The sequence below is a fragment of the Nymphaea colorata genome, chromosome 2, assembly GCF_008831285.2.
Source record: "Nymphaea colorata isolate Beijing-Zhang1983 chromosome 2, ASM883128v2, whole genome shotgun sequence".
NCBI classification, from domain to species: Eukaryota; Viridiplantae; Streptophyta; class Magnoliopsida; order Nymphaeales; family Nymphaeaceae; genus Nymphaea; species Nymphaea colorata.
Window position 1 is genome coordinate 17,968,238 of NC_045139.1, and position 13,372 is coordinate 17,981,609.

The 13,372-nt window shown below is 38.0% G+C and overlaps 1 protein-coding gene and 1 long non-coding RNA gene across 3 annotated transcripts; both read right to left on the reverse strand.

Moving 5' to 3' along the window:
• Positions 1–1,132: 1,132 nt before the first annotated feature.
• LOC116248511 (uncharacterized) lies at positions 1,133–2,193 on the reverse strand. Its single transcript, XR_004171027.2, has 2 exons — positions 2,055–2,193; positions 1,133–1,655 (listed from the first exon to the last, which is right to left on the reverse strand). It is a non-coding gene; the product is annotated as an uncharacterized LOC116248511 (long non-coding RNA).
• Positions 2,194–4,070: 1,877 nt separating this feature from the next.
• Positions 4,071–8,435, reverse strand: LOC116248579 (uncharacterized). 2 transcript variants are annotated; one of them, XM_050076195.1, is made up of 7 exons: positions 7,833–8,435; positions 7,150–7,332; positions 6,841–6,954; positions 6,201–6,385; positions 5,487–5,592; positions 5,196–5,309; positions 4,071–4,375 (listed from the first exon to the last, which is right to left on the reverse strand). In XM_050076195.1, exons 1-7 carry the CDS (start codon positions 8,031–8,033, stop codon positions 4,238–4,240), a joined length of 1,041 nt encoding a protein of 346 aa, XP_049932152.1. In that variant the 5' UTR covers positions 8,034–8,435; the 3' UTR covers positions 4,071–4,237. The 2 variants fall into 2 exon arrangements, with proteins under 2 accessions (XP_049932152.1, XP_031477314.1); XM_031621454.2 differs by having other exon boundaries at positions 4,075–4,375; positions 7,150–7,422.
• Positions 8,436–13,372: the final 4,937 nt, after the last annotated feature.

The following is a 13,372-nucleotide window of genomic DNA, read 5'->3' on the forward strand; positions in this document are numbered from 1 at the left end:
GGGTATTAAACGGCGAGAAAAAAAACGGGTATAATACGGTAAAGTTTTATATATCGAAAATAAAACGGAAAAAGTTCAGCAAATTTTTTTTAAAAATTAAACATTTAATACATCTTAAAAATTATAAAAAATAATAATTAATAAAAAAACGGAAAAAAGAGGAAAATAACGGTAAAAAACGGGAAAATAACATATAATACGGGTATTATATGCGTTTTTTGTTTTTTGACATTTTTTTAAAAAACAAAAATAATATGGGTATTATACGGCAGAACTGTTTTTGGCGTTAAATACGCGTTTTTTTTTTTTAAACTTTTTATGACAATGGTATGAAGTCTGCTTATTTGAGTTTGCTGCTGTCACATATTATGGTGTACCATGCGTTATGGCAAAGTCTTACCATTTATTAAATGATTCTCTATTTTCTGAGGTTTAGGCTGAAATATGTACCTTTGTGTTGACCACCTCTTTTCTTTCATCATGTCGTATTCATCCAAGTTTCGGCCTTATTCAGATTTTGTTTGTCTGCTGGTTGCAGCAGGAACCTTCTGACTGCTATGCTGTTGCCTTGTTTGAAAACTGAATAGTTGATGTTTATCATGAAGCTGGTTTCAAGAGGCAAAGTTTTAATTGGCATCAGTCTTTCCGAAAACAGAAAACTCTGTTCTATAAATTTATTGTGATGGAAAGAGTCCATTGAATGCTTAGTTTCTTGAAAAGGTGAACTAGGTTATGTTGGTTGCGCTACATTTTGTTATTGAAAAAATGAAAAGGCGACTGCTTCTGAGGGCAACGTCGGAAGAATCCTTACTTTATAAAAAGAGGACAAAGAAGCCCTTACACAAAACAGAAGTGACTTCGCGGCGTACCTCAATCCCACTGAATCTACTTGACATGTTATGCACCCGAACAAAAAAATGTGAAAGTGGGGTATAATGAAAATTTAAAAAAAAATGCTTTTTTTTTTTACTTTTACTTTTTTTGTTTCCTATTTTCGTTTTAATACAAGCTCACATTTTTACTGATAAGGAGTATTTTTTTATTGCCTAGACAGTGCATATAACCCGTTTCGATGTTTCAAGTATAATAAAATGAATATTGGTGTATTCTTCTATAATAAACTATGAAGGACTTGCAAAACAGAAAATGGCTATATATATATATATATATATATATATTGAATGGTAACTCTAGTTTTTCAAATTCAATCAGCTATCTAACCAGAGTTGTTTGATCTACATGATGAACTACAAGAGAAAAACCAGTGACAAACATCCTTTTTTATACATAAGGATGAACGTCGGTACATAAACGCGGCTGCTTTATTTATTCTTAATGGCAGATACACAAAGGCAAAGGAGAACAAGGATGGAGTAGTAGCAGCAGATGAAATCAAGCGGCAGAAAACACGTGAGGACCCTACTACATGATTTATTTAATTAATTCGACGGTGTAATAGGTAGGGCCATTGGGCAGCCTCCGCTAGTTTTTAGCAGGGCATGGACGCGAGCACCGGCATGCTAAGAGGTGGCAATCTCCGCCAGTGAAGCCTTCACCTTGACAGACATTTGCGCAGTTGCTGCTACTAAAACACAACCCATGGAACCGCCCGCTTGCTGAATAGCAGACTGCATCTTCAGCTCGTGCTACTCCCCCTGATCCAAAGACACAGATACAGAGACAGAGATTACAATCAAAATCGATAAAAGCACTAACAAAGAATTCTATAACCCCAACTTGTGAACAAAACATTTGGGCCTATATATGAAACTCCCAACTAGATATAATATTTGTAAGCATATGGAGGCTCTCTGGTAAGAGGAATACTTGGTTAGTGTTCATGTATGCACCACAAAAATCGGAATAGATTAATTAAAGACTTGTGAAAGTATTTAATGAATCTTCTCCAATTTTTACACTAATAAAGTGTTCCTCTTACCAAACAACCTCATAATGGTTCTAGTGAACATGCCATGAAGTGTATGGATGTTCTAAACCATTTTGATAGAGAGAGGGAATCCGGCATGTTCACAGAGGGAGAAAGAGGGTTTTACCAAAGGCTAATAATAGCCAAAAGGAGAACAGGAGGGCCGGAAGAAGACTGCTGTACTTAGGAGATGCCATTGCTCTGGGTACCAATTAGGCACGCCGAATTGGCCCCATTTATAGAGCGAGTCTGGCCTTAGGGAGGACCATTCACACAAGTAACCGAGTTTCATTGGATGATGAAGTTTTGAAGTTTTGAATCCGCAGCTTAAGTTCCAAGACTAATATCTGTGGAAATAATTTGGAAGAATGTGCAGATCACATTTGCATTCATTTTCTACAAAATTTGGCCACATGGTTAACTTGATCAGGCTCTTTTTTGACTTTTTCAGTAGAATAAGGAGAAAATTAATTAAATCATGGCACCGGCAAGATTCGGAATTACTCGAATTATGGCCGCATATGGACAGCAAGGCCACATGCAGGACTATGGTTGTTCCTCTCATGGGTGGGTGGATTCCCGTCAATGTATACCTTGCCTTAGATTGGTCTTTGATTAGAACTTTAGTAGATTTGGATTCAACTGCAAATTAATTCTATTTCTGATGAGTGGGAGAGAATCGAAGCACACACTCATTTGTCATTTTAGGGTATAGGGTCAACTTTCGGTCTTTTATAGTGCCGTCTTTACTACACTTCAATTTGCACATCGGTGACCCCATTTTGTAGCACAAGACGTTGATACCCTAAAATAGATGCTGGCCGCTTACCAGCCTCCTCTCAAAGCTGTTCCGCAACCCCTTTGGTGACTGACTGCAAAATTTTATTATTAGCTACAAATACCGATCAATGTGAATCTAAAGACATCCAAATAACTGTAGTTTTGAATCTAAAGGTTGGTCAAACCATTGGATCTAAAAAGTGCTAAAATATATATTGGATCTGCCAAAGGGGGAAGATTTAAAAAGTAGCTTCCAGCTATGTTTGATTCAATCGGACCTATTTGCAGACCTAATCCATATTTACGTCTTTCTGGATCCATATGTTGTGGTCACAATCATATGAAGATAAATATGAGTTTTCGTCCAAATAAAATTTGTTGGACTCAAAAGCAGCCACAGTTGTCCTTCAAACCTTCTAACCAAGTGCCTACCAAACTGACTAGCTTCCAATTTCTAAATTTGCCCAACGTTCTTTCACGCCTTGACCAAGATCACAACAAGACATGGAAGACCTAATCTTGTGGGCATAATATTGAATTAGTTAGACAAATTCATGAACTCGAATGTCTATAAATGAGCCGCTTAGAGTCCATCAGTCACAAAGAGAAAGAGAGAGAGAGAGAGAGAGAAATTGTGGTCTCATAAAGTATATATTTTGTCACAAACAAGAACTATATGTCACAATTATCATCGAATATAGGAAAAGGTACTGTACATCCTCCCCTGATCTTCGGGATCGTCATTACGGCGTCATGTATTCATGCGAAATGCAAAGCATTGAATTCAAAACAGGGTTTCTCCAAACTGCTGAAAATTATATGGCAGCCACCGTCCCAAAGATCATAACCAAATGTTACAAGGAATCAGAGGCTTTTCTTTTTTGAGTAAATGGAAAAATAAACTGGAGTAATAAAAACTGCAGCCAACCTTTCGGAACGCTGTATATTGATTGCAGACAAAATAAATTAAGTGTTGTATATAGAGGACTATGGCGGTAATGAGTGACGACTCTAAATCAATCTCTTTTATTCGAAATACTGCTACGGCCTTTTGGTGTTACCGCTTGGACACGGTTACCATGAAAATGATGAAAAAGGAATAGAATCGGTAAACAACCTTTGCGATAACACTTGTTCAAGAAAAAAACCTTGTTTCGATTTTAGTTAATTCATATTGCTATGCAGAGTACCAAAGAGCGTTTTTGGATAGATTGCCTTAAGCTTGTTTGTTTTATCTGATGCAAAGGAAACCCATTTTCTCTGCAGTGAGCCACAGATCAAACTTTTCTAACTTGCCTGTTGCAATGTTTCTTTCAGTCAGAGACCAGTTGCAACGCTTCGTTAGAGATGATTCCTTCCAGCCCAATCTGTCCTTGTGATTTCAGCTCTCTCTCTATCCCTCTCTTTCTCAGCGGAGACTGCAACAAGTTTAAGCTTCGAACGAAACGAGAATTTCGTGTATAAAATGTTGCTAGTCTGACAACGTTTGTGACAATGTTCTGGAGTACAAGAACAAAACGAATAAATCAGTCATTTGGAGCTGCATAACCTGGTCGCTTGGACATTGTATTCCAGTGGCGAAAGAGGCCGCCTCGGCGAACCAGATCCATCAATATCAGTTGATCTTTCGGAAGCACTGCTCATCCTTGGACTCGCTTTTCTCTTGCTCTGTAAACAATATCGATCAATTACTAAATGCAAAGCATGTACCAAAGAGGAAGATAAAAAGATTAAATATAAGGCATGTACTAAAGAATAGAACACAGAGTTTGAATTGTAGCGACCAACAAATGGACGGTTCGTCCTTCAAATCAATAAGGATAATACTGTTTCAATATACAGGTAGTAGACGAAGTGGCGGATTATAGGAACCAATAAGCACCCCCCCTTAGTAGCAGATGTTACCAAAGTCCCATGAAGACACCTCCTTGACCTCATATTGTGCGTACAAGTTAGGGTTTGCAAAGAGTTGGTCATGAAAGCAAACCATGAGTTTCAGCTTCACAGCTATTTCCAGCCTAATTCTAAACCTGAATCCTATTCAACATGCCATGCATGCCCAATCTCTCTCTCTCTTCTGCAAATATGTCAGCATCAATGGAAGTGAGAATTTTATGTATGTAGGATTTCAGTACTACAAATCCCAAACGCAGGTGCATCCTCCACTATCTGATCAGATGGACCGGTTGTTACGTCAAAAATAACATTTCAAAATAGAAGTTTGCTTTCAAAAAATAAAATGCAAATAAGGCATTCAATCAATTTAGCTTGAAGTCTGACCAGTTTCCCCCTATCAACATTAATTCAGCAACAGCCTATTTGACAAATTTGACCGGTTTTCCCCATTTAAAAATGCAGTTAATTTCGTCATTTCTAAACAACAATTATTATTTGCAGTTTGTAACAACATGAATGAAGTGACATTTACTAAAAGAAGCATCCAATTATATTTCTCTGTTCCCACATTAGCTGATGAAAATTACTTTACCTTTGCAGAATGGCTGGATGGAGAACCTTGTTGACTTCGTTCTCTGCCCCACCGTCTTAACAATTTCCTGTTCTCCTCATCCAGAAGTTTGTTTTCTTCAAATAGCGCTGAAACCTGAAAGATAAAGGACTATAACTCATCAAGATTCTTAAATAAACTTTGCAAAATGCATTTGAATGTGTGATTGCGTGTGTTGTGTGTGTGTGTGTGTGTGTGTGTGTGCGTGTGTGTGTGTGTGTGAGAGAGAGAGAGAGAGAGAGTTAATGACAGAGAGAAAATAGATCCATATACCTCGCCTTCTGCTTTGTAAAGGTTAACTCTTAGATTTTCCTTCTCTTGACGTAAAGTATCAACTTCTGCTGCTAATGCTACAACATATCTGTTTGAGGGCTTCAACCTGGGAAGTTCATAAAATGGAATCAACTTTATAATGTCAAAAACAGAGCGCAATTAATGTGTCATATTGTGGACATGGTTGAAACCATGTCACAATAGTGTTCCCGAGTTTTAAAAGGCTAGTTTCTTCTTTGGTATAATATGGTGAGCTTGAAAAAACAGGAAAAATACCATAAAATTTTAAAATTTTAAAAAACTGAAAATGGGGGGAAATGAAACAAGTGAGAAACAAATAACACAAACATCAAAAAATAAGTAGGTTTGGAACAAATAAAAAATACAAAATGAAAAAAAAAAAACTGTTTCGCATTAAAAAATAAAAAAATGGGAAAAATGCAAAAAAGACAAAAAAAACACGAAAAAAAAGGCGAAAAATGCATTTTTTCGTTTTTAACTTTTTTTTTCAAAAAAACGCCTTCTTTAAAGTTTGAAACGGCAATTTAATTTATTGCGTTTTTTCGGGTCTTTTTCCAAAAAAACCTATTTTTTGTGACATTTTGAAACTAGTTAAGATGCCAAACAGGAATAGTGACATCTCAGGATAGAAACTTCGAAAAACTTAAGTAGACAAATAAATGCAAAAATAAAATCTAGAAAAAGACGACTTACTTCTCCCAGAGTTGAATCAACCTCCAATGTGTTTCTTCTCCAACATGTGCCTCTAAAAATATGCGCCCTCTTGCAGCAAAATCTTCCAACCCTTCTTCTGCTGCGTTCCCTTTAACCAGTGTTGATTCAAGCAAAGACCTGAGTAAACTCTCATCTACACTAGCACTACCGTAGAGCCCTACATCCTTCAAAAAAGTGTAAGTTGAAAGGTCATCAGCTATAGCTTTCAGATTGAGTTTTCCTATCACGTATCAGAGTGCATTATCATGGCTTATTAACATAGAACATGCCAAATCTACCATGCTTGTTAAGCTACCTTTTGCACAAGCTGATGCGCAAATTGCACAAAGAAAGAATGAAGAATTCAATTGGGCACCACCAGGTGACAAAAGGTTAAAAGAAACGTTTTTCATGCCACGAATTTTCAGAGATTATAAGTATAGACAAAATGGACACTTATGGAAAATGCTGATGATAAAAGATTAACGTAGCATTACTCCCAAATGAAACACAATAAGATGCAATAAATCTTACAAATGTAGTTAGGAAAGTTAGTATAGTTTGACCTTAACCAACAAACGCGTTACACTATACTTTCAAGTTTCAAGAAGCCCAAATGAGAAAAGATGATACGGTTTACCTTTATGTTTGAACACTGGGGACAGACTGAGTTGTCATCATCCCTTTCATTCTCAAGGTCAACAATCCTATGCCTAAGCAACTGCAGCTCCTCAAGGTGCCTGGTTTTGTCTGCCTGTAAATTATAAAAGACCAAATTAGGCGAATCCTTGTTGTCATCAGGGGAAGAAATGGGGCAGAGACAATAGATTCAGTGATTTATTTATACAAGATACCATTTATGAAATGCTAGCAGACGGTGAAAATTGGACAACAGAAAGTGGAAAAAAGAAGAAAATACAAAAGGAATGGAAAAGTCGAGAATTTTCACCATCAACAGCTCAATTTCCTGTTTCGACTGGTTTACTTCGTCAGACAGCCGCCTCGAGTTATCCTCTGCCTCTTGAGCACAAGCCTCTGCTTGTCTTGCCCGCTCATCAGCGTCGTTCCCGAACTCCATTAGAGCCTCTCTGTCATTGTCATACAGAGAACATTCCTTGTTCAGCTTTGAGATCTGCATAGTCAAGTTCGCCACTTCTGAATTCAGCCGTTGGCTTTGCTCGATAGACTTTTTCAATGCTTGTGCATTCATAGCTGCTTCAGACTGTGCAGAGATTCACTCTCAGAAAGCTTGAATCTGTCTATCATAAAGTAAAAATGGAAATGGAAAACTGAAGAAATTCATAGCCCCAAGGGGCCAAGCGGCAATGGAACAAGAAAACAAAGAATCATTTGAAAACAGAGAACCGAATGACCTAACCCTAAAAAGGGAAAGAGAAGAAGCAAAAAGGATGATGCGAGAAAAAAATCAAGCAGGGAAAAAGCAAAATAAGAATGAAGATCAACAACATCAAAAAGACCCACGACATATTTAAGAGAAACAACGTTTTACTTCAAGTAAATAATAAATCAAATGATTGGCGTGGCTCGGGGAAAAGAGACTAACGGAATAGCCCAACGGTAGAACAGAAGAAAAAAGGAGGCACAGATAGTCAGAAAGAAAGATAAACTAGCCTTGGCTCGTTCGAGCTTCTCATTCCGGTCATTCAACAGATCCTGCAAGGCAAAAACTTGGCCCTGAAGAACCCTCCTAGACTCCTCTACCGCAAAAAGCTTCGATCGGAATGCATCCTTAGAAACAGGAAGCCCGACGGCGCACTCTATCGACTGTTGAATATAATTCTCCAGCTCAGGCGACAGATCCATCTCTGTCATATCCAGAAGCCGCTTCGGAAGGCCCTTCTATTTGCGGGACACCAAGAAATCACAACGGCGGAATATCCAACAGGTAAACCTCCTCAAAACAAAGAGCAACTAAGGAAACCGAAACCGAGGCTCCTCCAAGAAGGATCTCACATGGCTAAAGAGGAGAAAGAAATGACAACTAGAAAATCTCGAAATCTTTTCCTCCTCCATGGTATGATGTTAGAAGAATGTGATGACAAGAAGAGGAGGAGGAGGAGGAAAATCACTGGGATAAAACCCGGAACTCTGTAAGCATTAGAATGGAAAAAAATGACTGATTTTCTAGGTTTGCTTCTCCCCTTTTCCCCTCGCTTCTGGTTTTCTTTTGAATGTGAAGAATCTTGGTCTTTTTGAATCGTCCTAAGCCCTAGCCGTTGGAAAATTCAAATTGGACATCGGGAGCGCCTTTAACCCAGCCGTTATTTGAGGGCTCGCCCTTTCGCTGCAATCTCAGAAAAGGGCTTCCCACTTTTCACTTATTCAGTTCTCCCCCTTACATTTGTTGACAACATTCAAGCAGGGAAACTTCCGGCGTCTTATAAGTTAGATCAAAATTTTGCAACTTTTTTAACATTGTTGTCCACCTGAAAGCTGCATTTCACTTGTATAAGAAATCAATGTACTGATACTTGGTTGGACATATGTCTTAGTTGAAAGTCTTTATTGGACAATCAATGGAGCCTGCGCCGGACTTGGATGATTCAGGACCAAATTCAGACTTAGCTAAGCTTGCGGCTAGTCGCTGGTTCAAATCTCAAATACACAAACCAATGCATGGAAATGTCCCACCTTCGGGTGAGTGACAAAGCTTCTAAGCTGGGAGTGGTTTCCCTCAAGTAAAATTAAAAAAAAATCAAGTATTAAACTACTTAGTTCATATTATATTGTTGTGGGTGTCACATTCATTAATCAAATCTTCTACACATTCATTAATCAAATCTTCTATCACTTGCTGCAATATGAGCAATAAATGTACCTATTTCGCTAGCTTCATTCTTGTTTGCACATTTTTGGAAACAGAATTTGGCTTATGTAAAACTGTACGCTACCTGGTGTTATCACTTATTTACAATACAATAATATACTATTTATAGCGACATCTTTGAATGCTAGTAACGCCACACAAGGCATTGTTTTTTTTTTTTTTTTTTAATTTAATTTGGTGAGAAACTCGCCTTGCGAAAGATGTTCTTCAAAGCACCCTTTATGAAATTTAAGATAAATAAACAAAGCAGCTTTTACGCAATTTAACATTATAACTATTATCTTCACTACACCAAAAAAATTAACACAGCAAATTGAGTCGTTGGCAGAGAACACCTGGGGTCGTGGTGCATTGAGCGAAGGATCGTAAAAAATTAATTGCATGTTTTTTAATATCCTTAAAAGCTAAGTGGTCCTAGATATGCACATGCCTACAAACTCAAATTTGAATTTCACCAAACATAACATCTCTAAACTTCTTAACTTTTCATATTTAAATGATTGTTATTGAGCATTTAATGATAAAAGAGATAGATATAATTATCATAATACTGCAACAGTAGGCAATATTGTGAAAAAAAAGGTCTAAAATCTGTATTCTTAATTTCTTATAATTGGTCCTCATGCATGCATTCAACTTGTTTGTTTTCTTACTGATGAGTTTGATCCATATTCACAAAAAACCTGTTTTTTTGAAAAAAAACACGAGAAAATTAAATGTCATTTAAAACTTAAAAAAACGTGTTTTAAAAAAACGTGTTTTAAAAAAACGTTAAGAACAAAAAAACATGTGTTTTCACTTTTTTTCATTTATTTAATGCCAAACAGTTTATTTTTTCTTTTTTATGTTTGTGTTATTAGTTTATCATTTATTTTATTTTTAGTTTTTTAAATTTTAAAAATTTATCTTTTTTATTTTTTTTCAAGCTCGTCATATTATATTAAAAAAAAAACCCAGGATTTAAAATTTAAAAACATTATTTATAACTATGGCTTCATCTAAAAGAGATGAATATCGGCAAATTATATCAACGCCCAATTGCGCATGGCTCAACAGCAAGGGCAGCATCGTCCTTTTCAATACAAGTGTGACTGGACTGAAGATTAGAAAAAGGCAAGAGAATCTGAAAGGCAAGGGGAAAGGGGAATTGAAGAAAGGAATGGGGGCACTTTCGGACATTGGAAGAGATGCCATTCTTTCTGACGCTGGTCTATTTCATTATCATTTTGACAACGACTGTTCATTGGTGCACACTTGCACCAGCTCAGGTCTGAGACCGATCTGTACCTTCACTACCCAATCAATGCTACCCACAATCTCTCTCTCCCTCTCTCTAGTCAATCCTTTTAACTCAGTAAATAGCAACACCAACAATTTGTTGATCATTCTTTGTAAGCAAAACTTTAGCAAGGGCAGAATGCCAGTGTTTGCTTACTAAAGTTTTGAGTTTTGCTTATGTAGAGGTTAGACAACAGTAACAAATTGTCATTGGGACTTGTAGTAGATTCTAAAACACTGTGTTATAAGAACTTGTTGTTGTTGAACTTGTTGCTGTTGCCAAACTTGCCCTTTAGGTCCCAACAAAGTTAGCAATAAGATGAGATGCATTTTAAGAAAGCTGATTATGAATATACTTTCACCATACAAGTGGTTTAATGTACAAAATGAATTGAAGAATCTGCCCGCATTGGTTTCGGAAAACAACATTTTCGAGTAATGGGCCGCCCAAAACTTGACTGCCATTGCCCCACCTCAAATACTAATGCTGCTTTAAGAGAAAGGCCTTTATACCAAACCATATCCAAATTTGACAACTAAGTTAGTAATTCTAGGAGAATGTTGCCGGTTGCCAAACGGGAGCCCTCAAAACTTGGCCGGGAAGTCATGGCGGAGGAACACACGTTTGGGCGGCTGGAACCCCAGAGCCCTCGACCACAACACATACTGCATATGATTATTACCAACAGGAGATGAGAACCATAGTTGGCAAATTCATGACTCGGACTTGGATTGGCTGCTGACAGGGTCATCGGGTCAGCGAGTTGACTTGTCGACTTGGTCAAGTTTTAAAATAACTTAAATTCGACAAGTCAAGGCGGGGTCAGGGGCGAGTTGGGCCAAGGCAGGCCAACCTTGACTCATGGCCAAGTTTTCTAACGATCTGAGTTGACTCAGTGATTCTTGAGCCCACTGGGTGAGTCGGCCAACTAAGATGGCAATATTGTTTAAGCAAATCAAGTCAGTTATGAGCGCTGAGTAATTATTGAGGACGGACCTCGGTAGTTTGGTTCTCCTGCTTACCAGAGCTCCTTCCTCTCATGTAAATGGTTCCGGTTCGTGTTCGGACCGAATTTAACGCTTTATATATGCAATGGTTTTATAGGAGAAGGATGAGAGGCTGATGGTTTCAGTGCTGGGTGGTGGTGGGGCTCAGGCATTTACTTCGAGGAACGACAGGAGAGAAAATGATTGTACACAAGGAGTCTGCCATTTCCAAGACCATTCAAGTGTCTCGGACTAAGAAACCTAAATCTGGACTTAATCTTCTTGATGCCGATCAAACTGACGTCTCAATAAACCCTTTGCTGTTGGTGAAAACAGCATCGCAGCTAAAGCAGTAACGCTATCAATACTACAAGTCGGTGAGGCTCTTGTATATTGTTTGCTGTTTGGCCTAATCATAATAAGCATGAAAAAGAAAGAAAGAAAGCAAAGAATAGTAGAGAGAGAATTATCTCAATATATGGAGGTTGGCAACTATAAGTAGGTGACCAAAATTTGGCCCATTAATTTCCCGATATCGGTAGTGGTTGGGGGCGTGGACAAAGAATAATTATATTGGATCGGCTGCTCGAGTCGAGTCTAGTTGCAAGCATCCATGTCTGCTGGTGGGTCCCTGTCCCTGCACTGCAGACTACGTGGCCGTGTTTCATAGCTATAGCCGGTACTCATCTAAAGAGTACCGCAACTCTTCTGGCCCTTGACTATCTGTCCATAGGAAGTAGGAACAAGGACTCCCCGTCCACCATTCACATATTCGCTCCATAAATATATATATATACATTTTAGACATTGCACATATTACATTTATCATGAATTATAAAAGTAATGAAAGAAAAAGATTATGATTTTAATGGAAAAAGAGTTGTGCAGAGGCTAAGCTCGGTTCAAACCACGGTCAAATGCATTTGACGACGGTTTGACTGACCCCACACGCTGCAGAGGCCGCAGCAGCAGAGAGAACGGGCTCGCCAGAGCTGACACCATACGGCACTCTCTCTCTCTTCCCGTAGTGGTCAGACAGACCCAGAGGATCATATTTCAACAACAGAACAAAAGGAGCTCACCGTCGAATCAAACGCCCCATCTCTCCACCTTTTCTAATACCCCAAGATGCCCTTTCGACCTTTCTTTCTTCCTTGGCCGAAAAGCCAGGGCACTTGATTTTCCTTTCTTGCCCTCGTTAACTATCAAAATTTTCATAAAAAATCGCCTGATCAAGTGATGTTTTAATATGAAGCCCAAATTTCATTTTAACCTAAAGAATGGAACATGATACAAGATAATATTAGCTCTTGATATTTGGTATATATTGGTTTGAGAAGAGACGAGTGAGTGGCCCACGTATAAGGCTTGTTGTGTGTGTAAAAGCAGTGGTGATTTGCCGCGGTACAGAGGGCAAGGAATTGTCCTTGCCGCCTCCAGCCAGGAAGCATATGGAAAGGTAGTATTGACAAACGCTGCAAAATATTCACATGTCCATTTCAGCTTTATAATAATAAGGGCGGAGTGGTCATTTCAGCAAGTCCCTTTTTTTTTTTTTTTTTTTGACAGCTCATGCGTTCTCAGTTCTTGGTCAAATAACTTCGATCCACCCCACCGAAAGATTTTCAGAAGGTGATCAAAAGTAAAAATTTCTTACTAAGAAATTAATTATTCCGAGATTTAATAAAGTAATATTAATTTCTCACTAAAAATAAATTGGCATGTAACTAATGCTTGTGAGGTTACCGACCTTCAATTGTTAGTATGTATAATTAATCCAATTATTGCAGCAACTTGAAGTAAAAAGTTGACACGGAAAGAAAGATTGAGAGAGAGCGAGAGAAGGAAAAAGAAAAAAGTAGCAAGTAAAGTGAAAAAGAAAGACTGTTTTTCACTTTTAACGTTCTTATTGAACTTGTGTTCATAATCATTTCCAGCCATGCAGGTAGAAGGAGAACCCTATGCCCTGAAAATAAAGCAGCGAGATCGCATCGCGTGTGATATTCATGACTAACAAGGCTTTTCCGCACAATTATCCGACTCCCCAGAACATTGACAA

Bases quoted from the DNA above. Each gene is read 5' to 3' on its own strand.
- LOC116248579 (XM_031621454.2), bottom strand. From the start codon at position 8,033: ATGACAGAGATGGATCTGTCGCCTGAGCTGGAGAATTATATTCAACAG. The intron at 7,423-7,832 runs GCTAGTTTATCT...ATCTCTGCACAG, and splicing joins AGAAGCTCGAACGAGCCAAG to TCTGAAGCAGCTATGAATGC. The intron at 4,376-5,195 runs GTAAAGTAATTT...TATTGTTTACAG, and splicing joins CATCCAGCCATTCTGCAAAG to AGCAAGAGAAAAGCGAGTCC.